This window comes from Rhipicephalus sanguineus, chromosome 7, assembly GCF_013339695.2.
Source record: "Rhipicephalus sanguineus isolate Rsan-2018 chromosome 7, BIME_Rsan_1.4, whole genome shotgun sequence".
Classification (NCBI taxonomy): domain Eukaryota; kingdom Metazoa; phylum Arthropoda; class Arachnida; order Ixodida; family Ixodidae; genus Rhipicephalus; species Rhipicephalus sanguineus.
In genome coordinates, this window is record NC_051182.1 from 20815407 (window position 1) to 20836845 (window position 21439).

General features: G+C 46.5%; 1 protein-coding gene across 1 annotated transcript in view; it reads left to right on the forward strand.

Annotated features, from left to right (window-relative positions):
- Positions 1 to 19906, forward strand: part of LOC119399321 (uncharacterized) — a 53391-nt gene extending 33485 nt beyond the window's left edge. Inside the window, exons 10-11 of the mRNA XM_049417340.1 lie at positions 17360 to 17592; positions 19654 to 19906. Coding sequence (XP_049273297.1) covers positions 17360 to 17592; positions 19654 to 19860 — 440 coding nt within the window. The 3' untranslated portion in view covers positions 19861 to 19906. The remainder of the gene's footprint in view (positions 1 to 17359; positions 17593 to 19653) is intronic.
- Positions 19907 to 21439: the final 1533 nt, after the last annotated feature.

Genomic DNA, 21439 nt, shown 5'->3' on the forward strand with positions numbered 1-21439 from the left:
GATATTATACACACTACTACCCAAGCTTCCACGCTGAACCCTTATTTACCTGTCACAATGACAATGTTACACAGCCAGATAGGGCACCACACACTTGCTCTTCTGAGTGCCAGCGCCCAGCGTGTGCCATTTTGAATGCCAGCGGTGGGCAGGTGAACGGGTTTAGCGGCGCGAGTTGCCGTGTTCTTCGAGAGATGGGCCACGGTGCGTGCGGCGAAAGAGCTCGCTGTCGCGTCGTGACCGCATCGGCTGCATACGTTAGGCAAATCCCAAACTTTTTCTCGCTCAGTGACACGAATCGATTGCGTTCATATACAGGAGTACACAGTGTCGTGTGACGTACTTTCGCGGTGTCTGCCCTTGCGAACATGCCCAACATTATGGCCAGTATAATCTCCAAACAATCTACTTGCCCCTTGATATTTATGCTTACATATACTCCTGATTACAAGATAGTGTGGGAATGCAAGAAGGCAGTTGCTTGCAAAAGCACGTGAAGCACGTGCAGTTGTGTAATTACATTAGGGAACAGACGCAGCAATTGTAGTCATTGTTGCTACTTTGCCTGATGTCTTACGTCCCTCAGCATCCACCATGCCTCATGGTTCTCGCTTCGGAAAGCGTAAAACATTTTCAATTTTCAGGGATCGTTTCTTTGTTTGGCACAACGTTAATGAAATCCCACAGTTAATGAAGCCAAGGGAAGTATAGGGGACGTTAATTGCACTGTTTTAAGTGTATTGTGTTAGTTGGGATGTAGATGTGGAGAAAGAATATTGGACCAAAAGACAACTTGCCGCTGGCAGGGAGCGAACCTGCAACCTTCGGATTAAGCGCCCCATTTTCTTGCCAACTGTGCCACGGCGGCGGTCGTCCGGTTGTCCACTTATCGGGTGTTCATGTGCAAGAAACCTGGGAATGTCGGTGCCGATCGTAGCCATGACAACAAGCGTGCAATACCTTTCCTTTTTGCCAGATGGCGTAACGTAGCACGTGAACATTTAACCGGCGGACAGCTGGCCAATAAGCTCTCGCGTACTTCCTGAAGGCATCAAGTGTTCCGGAACGAGGCCCTCGCTATGAATGAATGAAGGAAGGGAATCCTGAGGGCTCGTTTCTTTTCTTGACACAACCCTCATAAAAACCAGCAGATATTGAAGCCGACGAAGGAATAGTGGTCGTTAATTTCAGCATGAGTTCATGCTTGCATGTAGGTATTGTTTGAAACGGTGTTTTGTATTAAAACGAACCACAGCATAAAATCTGCGGTGCTCATTTTGCGCGATGTAAATGTTGCACTGAAGAAAACCAAATTTAATTTTACAACCGCATGGAATATCAAGAGGAAGAGCCCTTCGGGAAACTGGAAAAACGTACGCCTGTGTTTCCACTTATGAATTATTAGATCACTTGAACCGGCGAAGGCAGAATATGAAGATAGCTGACATTTATGTGCTACTTCGCATCGTCAAATACTTACATGAATAATTTGCTTTAATGAGGTGTTATTACATCTAATGCTATCCGTGCTACATTTTACGTAACTTTCCTTTTCTATATAGCACTACGCATCCCATCCACGATTCCATTCACATCAAATGAATAGGAACTGTGTTCTTTTTTCGTTTTTTTTTTTTCACCAATACTCCTATTTATCTATACTGCGACCAATAGGGGATATTCATAATGTTTGGTGCTCTGGCAACACTGGGCGCGTCCGCCATTTTTTTGTTGGGCGCCATTGTGGAATCGTCTGCTGCGTCTCCATAAGGAGAGATTAGAAAAAATATGCAGCGCAATTTAACACAAGGACGAGAAGGGAGGACGTGTTGTGTCCTCCCTTCTCGTCCTTGTGTTATTTTGCGCTGCAAATTTTTTCTAATGTCTTACCAACAAGGCCGAATTTCTCCCCTTGTCCATAAGGAGAGGCCGCGGAGAGGCTGAGCCGCAGTCGTTGGCGGAGCTTTCGGACCATGAAAATACGGCCGTTTCTTTCGTCGTCCAGCGCCGAACGGTCAGTGAACCTCACTGTACTGCCACAAATAGACGGGAACGCAATATCGGAGCTCTGCGCGCTTCAAAACTCATCCGGATGGCAGCTGCACGAGGCGCATCGCTTCGGAAAGCCAAACTGCTGTTCTCTAGTGGCGTGTGCTTCCGATCTGAGTTAAGCGGTCAAGAGAAGTGTTCATTGCAGAGGAGGTGTAACTCTCATACTTCTAAGATAACCTTACACAGCAATACATCTACATTGTATTCCATACTGCGATTATAAACACGCGTTAGCTATTGAAACCACGTTGTTTCTGCGCGACCTGTGCAACGCTGTGCTGCGTTCCTCGACTCATTTCTTTAGCCAAATGTATCTCTACACCCTTCGCAATAGCGTGTGTCGTTCTTTTTCGAAATGAACAAGGCATGGACATGTGCATGAGCGGTGCACGGCAAACCAAACAAAAATACTCATCGCGCGTTTGAACTGTGTACACAGAGAGCGGCCCGAGTAAGGCTGTTTTAATGCACACTGGTTGTTTATAATGCCTTGTGGTCGTAATCTATCGCGCGGATTTAGTACTGTCGTTCTGGTTTTCCTGAAAGCTATACGTGTGCGTTCACTGACATATCTTTTTGCGCTCTTTGCTTTTCCATGCCACGTAGACGTGCATTATCGCGCGCCGCGCGCTATTGCGAACAGCGTACAAGCATACAAGTGCCCGCGATCCGCGGTAAGGTGAGCACGATGATCTGCCCGATCCACCTATCTACCGAACAAACAGCTCCATCTGTAGTACGGCTCCGCAACACGCTCCGTGTTCGCAGCGCACGCTAACTGAAGGAAGCAAAAGAAAAATAAAAGCTGAGGAATAAGGTGGTGTAAAGCGAAGGGTAGGCGCGGCGTGCGGACTATGTACTTCGGCGCACACTGCCTCGCGAGCTTGCAAAGCGATCGCTGTGTGGATCTTTGCGATCGGGTCTCTAGTGACAGCACTGATTTACCGCGGACGCGCGCAGCAGCGTCTGTGGCACTGCCTACACACGTTTATATACGTAAATCATTGCTTTTGTCCATCTGCAACATCGATAAGCTAATGTTGGCCAAATATGCTCTCTAGCGCGTGTGAGACGTCGGTCGTCTGTTTCAAAATGCATATATCGTAATATATTGTTCTGTAAGTGTAGCTTATGTTGCAGGCGAGCAACTAAATAGAACGGAGAAATAAGAACTGAGGTTGAAGAGCGCTTTTGCGCGCGCCGGTCATTTCCGAACTTAAACACAGTGCGGATCTCGTTGACGAAACAAGTTCGCCTCGGTATATCATTTTTCTTCGTTCGTTTCACTGATAAATTCCATTAAAATTAATGCTGCATTGTTCCTGGCATTGTCAGGGCTCCCTCGTTGCCTGAACAGCGCACGAAGCATTGGGAAGTCATCGCAGAACGAAGATAAATAATCAGCAACAAGCACCTGAAAGGCTGCGATATGCGACTGGTTTCGTTTTCGCGCCCAACAAACCATCGCGGATCGAGCTTACTCGATTGTGGACAGATGGCGCCGTACATTTTGAATATCCCCTATTATTACTTCAATTCGCCTTGTATCGCGGCTCATGTTAATAAAGTCACAGTTTCGCCGGAACGGCGAAGCAATGAATGCGATAGCAAGAAATTGGAATGTGACAGGAAGAGGGAAAGCAACTCGAAACTTGCAGCGCGGCGCTGAAGCACAAAGAACGACGTTCGAAAAGAACGCCCAGGTATAAACAGGACAAGCGCGAACAACTGTCACGACTATGCAGAACCCCACGCGTTTAGATATTTCTTTTTCTTTTAAACTGCGGCGCGCAGTGACCCTCTTTTTCTCCTGTCACACGCTGGTGTCTGAAGGAAGGTGTGCCCAGTGTTCTTTCTTTTTCGCAGCACATGGCGAGGGGGTACAGAAAAAGAGCCACTTTTTCGTGTGCGTCTCAAGGGCAGTTTTCACATTTAAAGAAAATGTAGAAGCGTTGCGTGATAGAGAATAGGATCAAGCTCCCCCGAGATTTTCGTACCGCCAGCTGTGAATGGTGTACATAAATTGGTCGTCTCTATAATCCGGTGGATGCATGGGGCATGGTAGAGTTGTTGAACATGGTGCGCTGCGGAGCGAGGAGTCGCTGGTTCGATTTCGCTGGTTCGATATATACGGGACAGGACGGCGACGGCAAAAATCCGCTGAGAGTGTCCATACAAATGCTATCGCAATAAAAGTGCATGTTTCCTAAAGGTTTCTAGGTTGAGTGCCCTGGTATCCCCTTTGAACGCGCAAAGTATTTTGTGGACGTTTGATACAACAGAGACATTTAAGTATTTTATCCGGTGTGACATTCCCAAGGCAGAGACGCTGGGCCTCCGAATAGCAAACCAGCGTTGTTTGCCTTGTTATATAGGCATATTTTGCGTCCTTCTTCTTGCCATACAGACACACTTTCCTTCTCATTTCGCCTTAGAGCGCAGCTCCTATGTGCCCATACATGGGTTGAGCTTCGTCCCTGCGCCGTCGACGTAGCCGAGTGAACGAGAGCTGCAAGAGATGTGGCTCACACGTATCGAGCCTCGCGGCGCTCTTTTTTTTTTTTTTTTGCCTATGCCGATTAAATTGCTCGGGACCATTTCCGCGGAAGCAGAAGATAAAAATAAAAATAGAAGATGAAACAACATATAAAAAGAAACAAAAACGAAAATATGGAACAAAAGGAAAAAATAATACAACGAGTTCCATGAAACTGGAGTTCGCGCCGTAGAAGTAGAATGTAAACAAAACTAAGAGAAATACAGCAACTATAATCGTAATAATACATAAGAACAAGAATTGAAACTAGTATATAAGGAACTGACACTGTCGACGCAAGGGTCAATAATGAATGCAATAGCAGCACATTAGAATGTCACGCGAAGAAAGGCTAGCAGCTCCCTCCTTTAGCAAATTCGGTCTCTGCTGTGAGTGAAGAGACCTTCGTGCGGTCTATGCAAAGGCGTGCGCAGGGTTCCTCTTCATGGGGGGGGGGGGGTAGTGGAGGCGAAGTTTCATCGCGATGCCCCACTTCCCTATTAAGTCAATGTAAGAGGCAGACTTTGCGCCGCCCTCATTTTAGGTGACTAGGGGTGTCCGCGAAATGTGAAACAAAGACACGTGGCGGTGCTAATGCGCTACCGAACTGGAGCGCTCTCGCGCGTGCTTCGGCCAAAATAACCGTGCGCGCGGACCGTGGCCACATAAGCGGCCGCGGCATGAGGTCGGCTTCACAGGGTGTCAGCATTTTTGACTGTGGCACACGGCAAGGAAGTGCCGTCCTCCCTAATAAGTGATAGAGGAAAGAATATGACTTTTAAGGGCTCGTTTTTCGTTGTTAGACACAATATTAATGAGAACTAACAGACAATAATGCCAAGGAAAGTATAGGGGATGTTATTTGTAATATTGGAATATAAATGTGAAGAAAGCAAAGTGGACGAAAAGATAACTTGCCGCCGGCAGGGACCGAACCTGCGACCTTCGAATAACGCGTCCGATGCTCTACCATTGAGCTACGGCAGCGGTCATCCTCCCGTCCACTTTATGGGGTATATATGTTCATTTAAACCAAGGAGAGTTAGCGCCGATCGCAGCCATGGCGGCGAGTGTGGAACACTCTTTTTCTGCCTTTTTGGCGTCACGTAGCACGTGATCTTTTTGCGAGTTGGCAACTGACCAATAATCCCTTGCATACTACCTGAAGGCATCAAATCTGCCAGAACGAGACCCTCGCTACAAATGGAGGAAATAATATGACTTTTAAGGGCTCCTTTTTCGTTGTTAGACACAATAATAATGAGAACTAACGGACAATAATGCCAAGAAAAGTATAGGAGGTGTTATTTGTAGTAATTAGAATATAAATGTGAAGAAAGTAAAGTGGACAAAAAGATAACTTGCGAGGGATTATTGGTGAGTTGCCAGCTCGCAAAAAGATCACGTGCTACGTGACGCCAAAAAGGCAGAAAAAGAGTGTTCCACACTCGCCGCCATGCCTGCGATCGGCGCTGACTGAACCTCCTAGGTTTAAATGAACATATATACCCTACAAAGTGGAAGGGGGGATGACTGCCGCCGTAGCTCAGTGGTAGAGCATCGGACGCGTTATTCGAAGGTCGCAGGTTCGGTCCCTGCCGGCGGCAAGTTATCTTTTCGTCCACTTTGCTTTCTTCACATTTGTAATCCAATATTACAAATAACATCCCCTATACTTTCCTTGGCATTATTGTCTCTTAGTTCTCACTAATAAGTGATAGGACGATTAACCTAGACCAACATTAACCTTGCAATAACTCAGCGAAACGAAAAACTTCGCTGTTATGCAGCGAGTGTCTAAAGGGGCAAACATGATTGTTAGCGATAAACTACACTCACAAGCAAAACTTATAGGGCGAAGGTGCTGCGATTGACGGTGGTAAAGAGATGGAGAAATTATTTGCGTGCGTGAAAATTTTATCGTTTTCAAAATAAAAACTCAAGGGGTCCCATGCATTCACCTAAGAGGACTCGAAGCGAAAGCCATCTTCTTTTTTTTTTCTCGGTTGATGCGTTGATTCTTGCCCTCCACCACCCGAAAGCTTAGTGTGACTTTGCATTGCCTCCAGGATCGGAGGCACTGGTTTTTTACTGCCTCCGAAATTGGCCCACCTTTGACCAAGCTAAGACGTCATCTGATGATGGCGCCATGTGACGTTACGTCACCTGACAGCGTGCCAAAATTTGTCACGATGACGTCATAATTTTAGCGATCTGTGACGTCATGATGACGTCATATTGTGACGTCATCGCGTGATGATGATTTTTTTCATCACTCGTGCTGTACCCGACGCCGCGGGACGCCGATGCACATGACGTAGACGCCGACGGTCAATTTACGCGTTTGATGAGGCATTTTAGGCTTTCACCTTTGCAAAGCTCATAGAATTGTGCGCTGTAAGCGGTGTGTATCAGTGAGTTTTTGAACATTTGGCGCTAGACAGATATAAAACTGTATGTAAATGCACATTCTGTTTTTAAGGCGAAATCCTTAGATGCCTTGTCAAAAGAGAAAATTGACCGTCGGCGCAGGCGCCCCGCTGTGTCGGGGACGGGTGATGAGAAAAGATCATCACGTGTTGACGTCGCCATATGACTTCACAGATTGTCGAAATTTGTGACGCCGTTATGACGTCACGTTACCTCGCATGATGATGTAATCACGTTACACTGTAGCTTGGTCAAACGCGGTCCGATCACGGATAAGAATAATAATTAGTGGGGTGCAAAGTCCCAAAGCCACGATATGATATGAGACGCCGTAGTGGAGAGCTCCGGAAATTTCGATCACCTGGGGTTCTTAACGTGCACATAAATTTAAGTACTCGGGCCTCGCGCATTTTCGCCCTCATCGATAATGCGGCCGCCGCGGCCGGGATTCGATCCCGTCATCTGCGGGTCAGCAGTTGTGCACCATAACCACTACACTCTAAGAAAATAAAAGAGTCAAAAGATGGTCATGGAACCGTGACTCTCTTAGGACGTCCATCTGACCCCTTTTGGAAGGTACAGGCAGAGAAAAAAGAGTTAGCATGTCGGAAGGAATCACTGGACGCTCCTGAAGCGCGTTTCGATTGGCTTCTGTGATAAAAGAGCCCCCGTATACGCCATACATATCGCGAGCTTGCTCTTTGGCGCCGTTGTGGCGCCTTGCTCGCCGACGGAGACGGGGTCGGCGCCGGGGTGGCGCGCCGCGCCGCTTCTTCCTAGGGTGCCTTGATGCGCGTTTTGTTTACTTCTGCCTCCTCTCTCAGTCGTCTCAGTCTCCTCGTCTATTGGAATGCGTTGCGTGGTTGCGTTGGCTGTGCGGGTTGCGTCGTTGCGTGTCTTGAAGTTTCATCAGTTTCATGTTCAGGCGCGTCTTCGGTGCTGTTGACGCCGGCTCCGTGCATAAAGTGACGCTCGGAGGGCGGAATAGGAATATTGATGGAGCTGCGGACAACGGGCGCCTGTTAACGGTGAGTGTACTGCTTTCGTAGGCACTAATTATACACCTTTAGCTAGGCGTCTGCAGCAGCTTTGCGGAAGTTATCTGGCAGCCATTTCCAACAGCAGCCTGTGTCCGTGGGGCTGTTGCGGATGCCCAACTAAAGCTGTCAGTTAACGAGTTGCTACCGTTATGCGCGTTGCTGTACAAACTCCCACAAAGTGAGCGATGCAAACAATTATCAAGGGTCATTTCTTGCTGATCGCACGTTGTGTCTGCACTACTGAAGGTGCAAGATGTCGTTTTGAGATGCACTTTAGTCTACTTCATAATAACATTTCCATCGACCTTGAGTGTGCAGCGTGCTTCCGCGCGTGGCAACGTGAAAAAAAAAGCCTGTGTACAGAACGGTCACACTATATATAATGGTTTTTGTTGGATTAAAGACGGTAGTTTGAGGTGCAGATATAGTACGGTGACTTCCAGAACGTACGCGGTAGTCATTCAAGTTGAACACGCCTCACCGGTAAGGCGAAAAAGCTAAAGACGTTCGACGGCGCCCGTTGTTGCGGCCGCCGCCGTGCACTTTTTTAAGTGCGAATGCACTTTATAAGTGACCCTGAATCCGCCGTCCCATAGCAACGCCGCGGAGAGCGGAGAGGAGGAGGAGCGTCAGTAGCAACGGCGCAGCGACGTCACGCCCCACGTGACTGCGCGCGCTCCGCCCTCAGCTCCTTGACTGCGCGCGCCCCGCGCATTGCCTGTGGAGATGAAGGCCGGCGGCGAGACGCCGAACGAAAGCGTGCGAAGTGAGCCGAGCACCCCGAAGCCGATCTGGCGCGGGGACGCGCGATGCGTGAGCGAGCGCGGGCCCTCGAATTCGATCGGCCGGACGCGCGCTTCCAGCGAGACTTCCTGGACCGCAGCTTCGGATATAGCTGCGCGGTGTGCGATCGACTGTGGTTCGACAACAACCTGAGCCCCATCTCGGGCGTGCGCAACGCCGCCAACAAGTTGAACGCGTTGCGGGTTCTTTGGAACGAGTTCGGAAGACAGATCATCATCATCAGTAAAAGTGCTTTGCACTTAAAAACGGTCAGACCTCCGTGGGTCGGCTGGCGCGTGCTCTCTCGCTGCCGTCTCCTTCGCTCGGCTCTGCAGTTTAGTCGCGCGCGCCCCCTCATAGCATCACCCCGTGCTTCGCACTTCCTCATACTCCCCTTCGGGGAAATGCGGGTTTTTTCCTTCGTTTCTGTTAGCTGTTTTCATGGTTTGCCAACATCTGCGATGACGCTATAACAGAATCAAGTGAGTGTACGTGATTGTGGGAGTTATGCGTGCTAATTCTAGCATATGAGATGTCTGATCTCGACGTAGACGGCGTCCGCACGCGCTGGGTGTCGTTCGGGCCCGCGTACTCGCATGTGTTTATCCGAGTATGGGTTACGTTTGTAAAAGATGCGGTCAGTAACCGCTCACGGCGTGCCCATAACTGCCTGAGGATGTGCTTGGATGTCGGGATATGCCGGCGCAAAACCGTGTTTATTCTGAAACCAAATTTTGAAGCGATTTCTCAGAAAAGAAGTGCTTTCATTCGTGTATAGCCAGTGCCTAATGCGAGACGATGTTCCCGCTGCCCTCTAAGTGAAAATTTGTTTGCGTTGCGAAATTTCAACTAAGAACTCGTGACAGATGTGTGTACAATAACGGTGTTGTGGCGAAGCAATTGGTACTATTTAACGGTTGCGTTCTCCAGCGGCTCCTAGTGGGTCGTCCTCTTATAACGCCGCTCGCTCTCGTTGCCCGTGCTCTTGCCTTGACTGTCGCCATAGCGAATTGTCGCGCAGTCCCGTCCAATAAACCGCTTAACAGTGTGTTGAACAAATGGTGGTTTTAAATAAAAATAATCAATGTGTGTGTTTTGGTTATTCCCAGAATCCCGGATTACTTCCCCCGCCTCTTCACTCCAGTTGACAGCCACACTCGGGGAAACGAAGGTGACGCTCTGGTCTGGCGCCTGACCGCTCGTGATGGGAAAATCAACAGCGGCGTTCGCCCTGTCAACGAGGCAGTCGGTCCTACATTTCTTTTGGTTGGACAAGACGACGTAGGAAAATAGGTGAGTGGCACCCACGCAAAGGAGCCTAACCCAATTTCATTTGTTGTTTAAAAGAGGCTCACATCATCTTGTGCTGCAAGTTTGTCGCCAAGTGACATGTTACAAAAGCTACTATTTGCAAGTTGTGTTTTACTCGTAACGGCAAAAAACTTGGTTCCTTACCATACGTGTTTGCATTTGTTGTTTTGTTCTGAGCCATCATTGTGTCTATGCGATCCACTTATTTTGTAGCTTTTGCAAACCTTTACTGCAATTTCATTTTCCCATCATAACATCACGTTCTGCTTTTCAGATACCGTTTTTCATGGTGCTCACGCTGAACAGGAGCGACAACCTATCAAACCACAAGCCTGATGCCTCCAGCCGTCACCACTTTTTGATTTATTCTTAATCATAAGGAATAAAGATTGAAAGATGATGCCCATTTCTGCAGTTTATTTTGCACCATATGACACTATGCACATCAGGCACACATTTTAGTTGGCTATACTCATAGAAGCATGTAAATGAGGAATACCCAAACTTCTTAATTGGAAATCACAGACCATCTTTTCGCGCTTTCTCTATAACTTTGCTGGAAAATATGTGTTGTTTTGACGAGTTTTATTAAAATAATCGTAAAACTGAACTATTCTTTTTTTGCAGTCGCTGGGCAGAACGGTAAGTATGATTGGACTTGTTTAAAATGAATACTCCACTATTTTCAACAGTAGTTGCGCAAAAGTAGAGCAAAGGTCAAATGAGTAGCTTAAAATACTCGTGGAGTCGCTTGACGCTTCGGTGTGGGTCACTTGACCCCCGTAGGAGTATTACCGGCAAGAGTCGTCTGACTACCTATAAGTGGTAACGTGATCCTTCGGATGAGAGTCTTTGCGCTCTTCCTGAGGGTCAGGGGACTCTCCTAGACCGAGCCGACCCTGATCCACCACGAGAGTCACCGTGGCTATTCAAAGAGAGTCCTATACGTGGCAATTGTCAGAACTCTCCGAAAAGAGTCACGCATACTCTTTTTTTTTCTTAGAGCGTAGACCACCGTGGCGGGTAGTCCGATCACGAACGCAATGCAAAACCAGACGATTTGCCTTCTATCTTGGAGGCAGTGCAAAACCACCATGAAGCCCAAAGCTTTCCATGGGTGGTGGGGCAGGATGAACACATCGACTGAGAAGAAAAAGAAGGCTTTCGTGTCTGAGTCGTCTTAGGTGAATGCAAAACGTGAGAGTTTTTTACGTTGTTCGAAGATTCTTCTATCCTTGTTTTTCTTTGGCGCTGCAATTTCTATAGGGTGACTTAACAGAAGTATCCACACAGTCTGACTGACATCTCGCAGCGAGGTCCACAGACTCCCCATAATTGACGAAGAAGTACGCGCAAAAAAAGAACCTATTTGGACGCGAAGCATGACACAGCGTTGAATATTATTGGAGAGTTCTAGTGCCGTGGCCCCAAAGCGCCTTGCGTACGTAAGCCCTTGCCTTCCTTTGTATTCTCTATAGGTGCAGTTGGGAGTACAAATGAACTCAAGAGCGTGTGCACACAAGCGTCTTGGGGTTCCCGGCACTAAAATTCTCTATTAGGCACACGGGACAACGCGGGTGAATGGTGCAGCTGAATATTCGTGTCTGAGTTAAGTGAGAATAGCCTTATTCTGTGCCCGCGTTTCTGACACCGGCTGCTTCATCTTCCGAAATCACGTTGCGTCGCGGCATCCCGTCGGATGCAAACCATTCATGTTTCAACAGCCAAGCAGCGTCGTTGGACCTCCATTTACAAGTGGCTTAGTACACGGAAATTCCTATGCCTATGTGTTTCTTTTCACTTGAACTGAGTACGCGCTGTACATAAAGCAAGACAGAAATATCAAGAAAAAGAGAAAGAAGGAGAACGAAAGGGAGAGAGAGAGAGAGAAAGAGATAGAAAGAAAGCGCAACCGAGAAATAGAGAGAGAGAAAGAGAGATAGCGAAATGGAATAAAGAGACCAAATAGATAGAAAGAGCAGGAAAGAAAGCGAAAGAAACAAATAGAAGGAAATGGAGGCAAAAAGATACAAAAAAGAGTGAGAACGAGAAAGAAAGAGGAGAAGGAAGAAAGAGAAAGGAAAAGATAAACAAGGAACGGCACCCATCCGCTGTGTTCCTTCAGGCTTTGCACCACTAGAGCGAAGCTGCATTATTACCCTTTTTTTTTAACGTGAAGCATTTCTTAGCGAACCAAAGGCACTTTTACCGTTTCTATCTATCAATCTATCTATCTATCTATGGGTCATTCCATACCAAATCACCCAGCGTTTTTCCGACCATCACAAATATGGCTGAAAAATTTTCCACGTTTTTTCTTGAAGTTCGAAACTCATTCTGCTCGTTTATTACTGTTGCCAAAAATTTTCCCGCCTGTTCGTGAGAGTCTGTAGCTTTGCGCCGGCTGAGCTAAAGGGCATCAAACAACAATTTTTTGCAAAGGGCGTTTATAGGATGCACTCAATAAAATGGTATTTCCGGCAAGCTAATGAAGTGATGTAACTGTAAAAATAATGACCTATTTATGCATATCGATTCTTCGAGGGCTTTTCGCACGAGCAAAATTGAATAAAGTTGCAAAGTTTGATATTTTTTCCAGAAACAAGGCAAACTCAAAGGGTAGAAATTAATTATATACTGGAAGCCTGTTCGACATACTACAAAAGAAAAATAATTTAGTCACTGAAGGTGTAGCAAATCGTCTGAAAAAAATTGCGAATCTCACTTTTGAGAAAAGGTCTGTATTCATCGTTAAAAAACTTGCCTTGGTGGTCGGACTAAAAATATGCACGATAGTTCATTTGAAAGCTCCGTGTATTAGCTAAACATAGACAAAGTTACAAAAGGGTATTATTTTTTGAACTTGAGAAATTTTTTTTGACATTTTGTATCTCCACCAGCTTTACGCTGACGTAACTCAAGCGGCATGAAGCACTCGCAAAGGCAATCTTCAGCCCATGCCCACTGACCGGGGATGCATAGTCAAGCATGGTGCTGTCTATAAAGTAATGGAAAAAGAAATGGGGTTGCTTTATAGACAGCACCATGCTTGACGTCTGCATCCCAGGTCAGTGGGCATGGGCTGAAGATTGCCTTTGCGAGTGCTTCATGCCGCTTGAGTTACGTCAGCGTAAAGCTGGTGGAGATACAAAATTTCAAAAAAAAATTTCTCAAGTTAAAAAAATAATACCCTTTTGTAACTTTGTCTATCTTTAGCTAATACACGGAGCTTTCAAATGAAGTATCGTGCATATTTTTAGTCCGACCACCAAGGCAAGTTTTTTAACGATGAATACAGACCTTTTCTCAAAAAAAGTGAGATTCGCAATTTTTTTCAGACGATTTGCTACACCTTCAGCGACTAAATTATTTTTCTTTTGTAGTATGTCGAACAGGCTTCCAGTATATAATTAATTTCTACCTTTTTAGTTTGCCTTCTTTCTGGAAAAAAATATCAAACTTTGCAACTTTATTCAATTTTGCTCGTGCGAAAATCCCTCGAAGAATCGATAGACATAAATAAGTCATTATTTTTACAGTTACATCACTTCATTAGCTTGCTGGAAATACCATTTTATTGAGTGCATCCTATAAACGCCTTTTGAAAAAAAAATTGTTCTTTGATGGCCTTTAGCTCAGTCGGCGCAAAACTACAGACTCTCACAAACAGGCGGGAAAATTTTGGGCAACAGAAATAAACGAGCATAACGAGTTTCGAACTTCAAGAAAAGCGTGGAAATTTTTTCAGCCATATTTGTGATGGTCGGAAAAACGCTGGGTGATTTGGCATGGAATGACCCCTATCTATCTATCTATCTATCTATCTATCTATCTATCTATCTATCTATCTATCTATCTATCTATCTATCTATCTATCTATCTATCTATCTATCTATCTATCTATCTATCTATCTATCTATCTATCTATCTATCTATCTATCTATCTATCTATCTATCATCTGTCCGCCTACCTCTGGGTGCTCCCATGACTGTCTCCTTAACTTGACACATACCAAAATTTGCATGGGCGCGTGCGTACACAAGCGGCTTCGGGTCCTCGGCACTAAAACTCTCTATTATGTACGCGGGAAAAAGCGGGTGATTTCAGGCATGAGTTTAACGCATGAATCGCGTGAGATTCTCGTCGCGTACATCATGAAACTCTTTCTACAGTGACTTGTGGCACATATCATACCCGTATACCACGGCCCATGGGATGCAGGTATGAGCTAGAGTCACTGTATATGCTGCCTTTAGGTAACACATACAGTGATTCTAGTATGAGCCATAAGTGATCCACAGTTTGTATCAGCCCAGCAATGCGTTAACGTAGTTTCAAAAAATATAAGGCAGCTTCGCACTAGGGGTGACAAGCCTGAAGGAAGGGCGGCGCTGGGCAGCCTTCTTTGTTTCTCTTTGGTTTTTCTCTTGCTTTCCTCCTTTCAGCCTTTCTTTTTTGCTTTTTCCGTTTCTTTTTCTGCCCTTTTTTCTCTCTTTATTTCTATTTATTTCGTCCTCTTTCTTTAGCTATTTCTTTCTCGTTTTAGCTTTTCCTATTTCTGTTCCTACTTTTTCCTTTCTTTGGCTCTATTCATATTTCTCACTTGCTTACTCTTTTTCTCTATTTTTATACGTTATTTTACCTACGTCATGCCCAACGACGATAGCATACGACAGCCCGGGCCCCTAAAGTGCTCCGCACTTATCATCGGCAATGTGCTCGAAGAACAAAATCAAGAAGACTCCTCGTTGGCGCGAGCGCGCGCTCAGTTTGCTTACAGATGGCTATGCTATTCCTAGTTTTGCCTGCGTTACGCCAAGCTACGACAGCATACGATGACAGCATAAGACAGCCCAGGCCCCTGAAATGCTCCGCACTTAAAAAAAATTTACGCGATCGCGCTTTGGAGCTTGTGTCGCAGAATAAACGAGGCAGGCGTCTGCAGCGTTGTCGGTAGGGAAATATCAGAGGGGCCAAAAGATTTATAATCACGGTTAGAGCCGCAATCGATCCCAGACACTCTGCCTGGCATTGAAGTATTCATCCACAGAGCTACGCCAGTGCTTGAAACTGCTTACAAAAAAGACCGTATCATGTAAGGGAGTTGACTGTTCGGCGATTTGGTTTTTGTGCTCGTCCGAGTTGCGCCTGTGCTCGTTTACTCCTTCTGTTATCCTGTCTTGTTGCGCTACTCACGATGGATTATATGACCCTATAATGGCGTCATTTTGCGGCACCGTCCGCTCTGGTTGGAGTGTTCACTGTCGGAGTTTGTAACGATGTAAAAAACATTACACGTACTCCACGATTGCCAAGCTATGGTTAACCTTTGCTTAATCAGGAATAATATAAGCACATATGGCTTCCTATGGTGTGAACATCGTCGCACGTTAGCTTGAAGTTCATTTCGATAAAACTGATTTCTGTGCTCTAACGCGTGTACCGACGTCATGCCGGACCATTGGATACCCTTTGGGCGTCGTGTAGCCGACGTGCCTGGTAAGTCCGCGATCAATCCCGTTGCCATGGCGAGGACGGTGGGGTCATAGGTGCCCCCCCCCCCCCATCCTCCAAAATCCTTGCTTACTCAGTGAGGTACTTCCTTCAAGATAAGTGCTTTACTCAAATAGCCAATGCCTTCACAAAGAGCTCCCTCGTCCCTATCCTCCCCACCACCACCCCGAAATAAAATCCTCGCTAGGGCATGCCCACGGTATAACCCTAACTACTCAAAATGATGTTGACATTCTTCCAAGATTCTGGTATCCTCCCCGCGAGAGGCACTTCGTATACAGGGTGCCCAGTTTTTCTAACATAATCTCTCCACCGTCTTTCAACAGGTCTGATGTTACCTGATCCTCACCAGCGGCTTTGCTTCTTTGCATTCCCTTTAAGGCTTTCATTACTTCTCCTGTCAATACTGGTGGAGATGTGAGATTCCTCTGGGCTATTACTGCTTCTTGCCTTATCATCCTGACTGTCTCGGCTGCTGTACAGATCTCTGTAGAACTCTTCCGCTACCTCAACTATTCTATCCATATTGGTTGTGACCCTGCCTTCCTTGTCCCTTAATGCATGCATCTGATTTTTGCCTGTGCACAGTTTTGTCTTCATAGCTTCGAGGCTTCTTCCGTTCTTTAGAGCAGGCTCAATTCTCTCCATATTATACTTTCTTATGTCGCCTACTTTACGCCTATTGATTAACTTCGAAAGCTCCGCCTGCTCTATTTTGTCTGTTACATTTGAGGCTTTCATGGCTTGACGTTTCTTAATGAGGTCTTTCGTCTCTTGGGACAGGGAACAAACGGAGGTTAAAAGAGAGAGAGAATAAGAATAAAAGGAAGGCGGGGAGGTTAACAAGGGCTGAGCCCGGTAGGCTACCCTGCACTGGGGAAGGGGGAAGGAAAGTTAGAGAGGAGGAGAGAAAAGTCACTCTTTCAGCCGACGTAAGATTTCCGCGTTTGACATCACAAACGGCGAATCAGTCCGGTATCCTTGAGAAAACGCAACAGCGCTTTCGTTGCCTTTCGGAACTGTCATGGGCAGCCCCATGGTCCCAATATCATATCATAGTTGAAATCAAGAAGAAATGAATATGGGCCGGGCACGTAGCACGTCGGCAGGATAACCGGTGGTCATTAAGGGTAACTGACTGGATTCCAAGAGATGGCAAACGCGTGAGGGGGAGACAGAAAATTAGGTGGTAGGTGAGAATAAGGAATTTGTAGGTATAACGTAGCAGCAGAAAGCACAAGACCGGGTTGATTGGCGGAACATGGGAGAGTCCTTTGCCCTGCTGTGGGCGTAGACAGGATGATTATGATGATGATGATGATTACTGAAAATGCACAAAGAAGTCGCTCCAACTCGCAACATTTGACTGCAAGCGATAAAAAACAATTCGGTATAGGCAACTAATCGCCCACTGCTTTGCAAGACATCGACTTCCAGAATGAAGGGGATCTGCTGACTTTTCTTTGTTTGCACTCTCACAATTTTTAAAGCGTCCTTCTTGTTTGGGTTGCGCAAGCGAGTGTGTGGACGTTAGGAATGTTGCATAGTACGAAGACGTCGGCGTTATATGTACTTCGTTGAGTTTCATGTTTCTGTTGTTTAAAGTGTTCATTTTTATCCACATGCTTGTCCTATGTATGGACAATGTATATTGCCAACATTCCAAAACACCAGATCACATCTGATTTGCAGACGCCGAAAGGCTGGTGCGCCACCTACACGCGCATGGCATCCCCATCGCCATTGCGACCAGTTCCAAGCCGTCCTCGTTCGTTCTCAAGATGACGCGACATCGCGAACTCCTGGCCTTGTTCCATCACGTGGTCTGCTCGGGTGGGGACCCCGAAGTGAAGCGGGGCAAGCCGCACCCAGATATATTCCTCGTCGCCGCGTCCAAGTTCGACGAAATGCCACCGCCGGAGAAGGTAGCACTAAAAAGACACTCGAGCGCTTATGCAGTCGCCTAAGATGACTCGAAGGCAAAAGCCATTTTACAGCGCAGCTGTTAAAGGGGTGGTGCCATCAAATTTGTGGCTTGCGCGTTCTTTGCTGTAAGCGTTTCCTATAGCTCCAGGAAGCATGATGCACGCACCAAGATTCATGTATTATCGCTAAATAATTTAATATCGCGTTTTGATGTGGACAACTTTCGGTTTCAGTTTCTGGGCACCGAGGTTGGGCAGTGACGTAGAAGTGTAGGAGCCGTGGTCACGGGACCACACGAGGCTGTGACGCACTTAGCCAGGAAGCGATCGAAACTCGGCGAGTGATGTAGCAACCGATGCTTTGCCGGTACTATAGTGAATTAGAATATATTCTAGTTCACTACAGCCGGTACGTACGTTGCGTAAGTGGTGGAGGTCCGTAGGTCACTCACGTTACTACAGCAGATTTGGTGTGACGTCACTACAACTTTCGCTGCCCATCCTACAGATCTACGTCAATGTTGGCGCGCTAGAGATGGGTTTCGATCGGGAGAATGGGCATTTAGGTACACTTTGAAAGTGAACTAAAATATATTCTAAACGTTTGCTGTGTCCGACCCTTCGTGTGGAATGTCCTTGCATACAGAGGAAACCCACAACAGGCTTGTTATAGCCTAGAAATTTGAGGGCACCACCCCTTTAAGGTCAGGGCACCACCCCTTTAAGGATTGCTGTGAACATCACTGCTCGCGCAGTGATGTTCACAGCAATCGACGTCGGGTGATGGGTTAAGTGTATAGCGAGAGAGAAAGCATAGCAAAAGCGTACCATAGCAGGAACGAAAGAAAGGGAAAAGGTGAGGGTGATGTTGAGGGAAAACCTGTAGGTGATGGAGAGAGAAAGCATAAGAGTGACGGCAAAGCTAAAGGCAAGGAAAAAGGTGAAAGAAAGGGAGAGTGTCAGGGTGAAGGTAAAGTATACTAAAGCAACGGAGTGTCAAGGCAAGGATTGACTAAGGCAGGGAGAGAAGGAACCTTGCTTAGCTTTTATCCTGCTTTACTAAACGACGCTCTTCGCCTAGCTCTACACAACACTGCTGGGGCTTCTCCTCAGCTCCACTGGTTATTGCTGTTTGCGATAGCAAAGTCACGCGCACTTTTTATTTCCTTTTTCCTCGCAATAGATAGTATTGATGCCTGACCGTTCCCCCCCCCCCCTTCCTCCGGGAAGGTGACACGGGAAACAGCGCGGTAAACGACGACACAGAAGGAACACACACACCACACCACACGAAGCGCTGTGTGGTGTGGTGTGTGTGTTCCTTCTTTGTCGTCGTTTACCGCGCTGTTTCCCGTGTCATCATGCTTTACCAACTAGCCAACAAGTTGACCTTACTAGACTCCGGGAAGGCTTTCTGCACCTAACATGTTTCTGCATCGCCTCCATGCTCGGGGGCATTTCTGAGGTCAAGTTGACGTCATATGGTGACGTCATCTCATAATTCTTTTCGCATTGCTCGTGTTGAAGCCGACGGTAACTTTTGGCTTTTTATGAGGCAGCTATGACTTTCGCCTTACAGTAGAGGTGGCACAAAGAAACCGAGAGGACCATGCTTCTTGTCGTAAGTAAATTTCGATAATCATGACTATGAACTCTCTCTTGCGGGCTTTCAGCTCGTAACACATTTGTTTCTGCGGGAAGGCGTTCTTTATTTGAGGCACGTGCATCCTGTGGTTCACGGTCACTTGCCATTACCCAGCTGGCCAAGTTGTCAATTAGGGCAGATATGCAGTCGAAATCACTCAGTTGTCACGGTAGCATAATGGGAAAGGAGCAGGAACCACAGCGTGCGAAATGGGACGAAGAAGCAAAGGAAGAATTGATTTATAAGCTCACATCATTCTGTAAGCTGTGCTCTTCCAAATGCGTGCTTTTCCAAATATTTCTTTTCACTGCCTGCGTTATTTTTCGGTAATAAAGCCTTTGTGCTGCATAATTCCGACAGATTTCAAAGAATTACAACGCGAAACGTGACTTACCGGGCGCACCTTCTTCGCACAGGTCCTTGTGTTTGAGGACTCAGTGATGGGCGTCACGGCTGCCCTGGCTGCCGGCATGCAGGTCGTTATGGTTCCCGATCCTCGTATCGACGAAGAGAAGCGGCGTCTGGCCACGACTTCCCTTACCTCGCTGCTCGAGTTCAAGCCCGAGCTCTTTGGTCTTCCACCTTTTGACATTCCTGCACAGGATCACAACAATACGAAATGACCATTACCGTGCTTGTGTATCTTTTCTGCCTCGCCTGTAAACATTTCTTTAAACATAGCACTGTGTCGCCCTTTTATCACCCAGCGATACATTACCATACATACGTTCTGATGACATCGGAATGTAGCAGATGTGAGCCAGTAAAAAAAAAAAAGTGGCATAGGTGCGAAACAGCAGTGCATCAAATGTTGCTGCAGTCGCTGGAAACCGAGCTATAGCAATGCCCATTAAAGGGACAGTAAAGAGCAAAACATTTTTTCTCATATTAGTAAAGAACTCTTTCACAATCCCCAAAACACCACGCTTGTTGCGAGAAGGCTATCAGTAAGCGAGAAAGCGCTCAAAAACGAAATGTGGGTGGCGACGCCACTTTGAAGTTTCCGCACCATTTGCCAGGACGTCACATGTTTTGACGGCTTCTACTAGGGAGTACATAGTTCGTAATGGGTAAAAAAGAAGTACATTGTCCTCTGAGGGGGCCACAGACTTAACATACCAAGTTTGGGGTGATTTTTTGAGCCAATGGCGCCAAAATACAATAAATGCACTTTGAAATCCGTGAAGTCACGCGGGAAGATATCGGCGCGAAATTTAAAAATGAAATTTTGAACTTGATTTTCTGCTCCATTAATAAATTTATGATGGCGAAATCAACGGTATTAGAGTTCTCGGAGCACAATTTATCGATCTAAACCGATTCATTGTTTCTCTTTAGTGTACCTTTAAGGACTGAAGAGAATTAGCTCCCACTTTGCCGGTGCACTTCGGTAACGCCGCTACCAACCTTTCACCCGTATCTAGTGGGTGCCTCCTTCCTTTTCTCCCGAAAGCATTCCAAGTACGACGATGCCGTTGTCACGAGGCTAGCGAGCCATGCTCTCGTGTAGGTTCCCATAGAAAGAGATGGCATAAACGTGATCAAGAAAGGAGAGACCATTCGTGCCCTCAAAAAAGCACTCAGTATACTTAAAGAACAGAAAGATAACAAGTGACAGAAAAATTATTTGAACATGCGAAAGAAAAGGGAGTTAATAGGAATAACGAAAGATAAGGACGCTAACCGTGCATAAAAGGCATGTTTAGGAGAAAAGCTTGGGGAGGGGCGAAGCAGTGTTGAAGCTTCACTAACGTGATACCATTGATGGGCGAAGCATGTAGTGTGCGCCGTTATTTCCCACAGCAAAATCACTGCTAATGGACAATGAGAGGCAGAAGAAAGATCAGACTCAGAGACCCGCAGTCCGCTTTTAGTGAACATGCACGCTACGAATCTTAATTGTTCAACTACACATAAGAGAAATATCCCAGCGGCACTAAATTGCAGGTCAATATCCAGTGTCTATATGTACGGAGTGGCCGGTCAACGGTTGTCCAATGAGATTATTAAAGACGATAGTCTTTCTTGGGATACTTAGACGGAGGAATTTTGGTCTGTCTTTCTGTCTTTGTGTTTGTCGGCACGTCACTGGATTCAGCCACTCGGCCAAAGTTGAACCACTTGCCCAAGGGCCAGGCATCTTGAACGGCTCACTAGGTTCATACTTGTGTACATTGTCGATCAAAAAGCAAATATTACGCA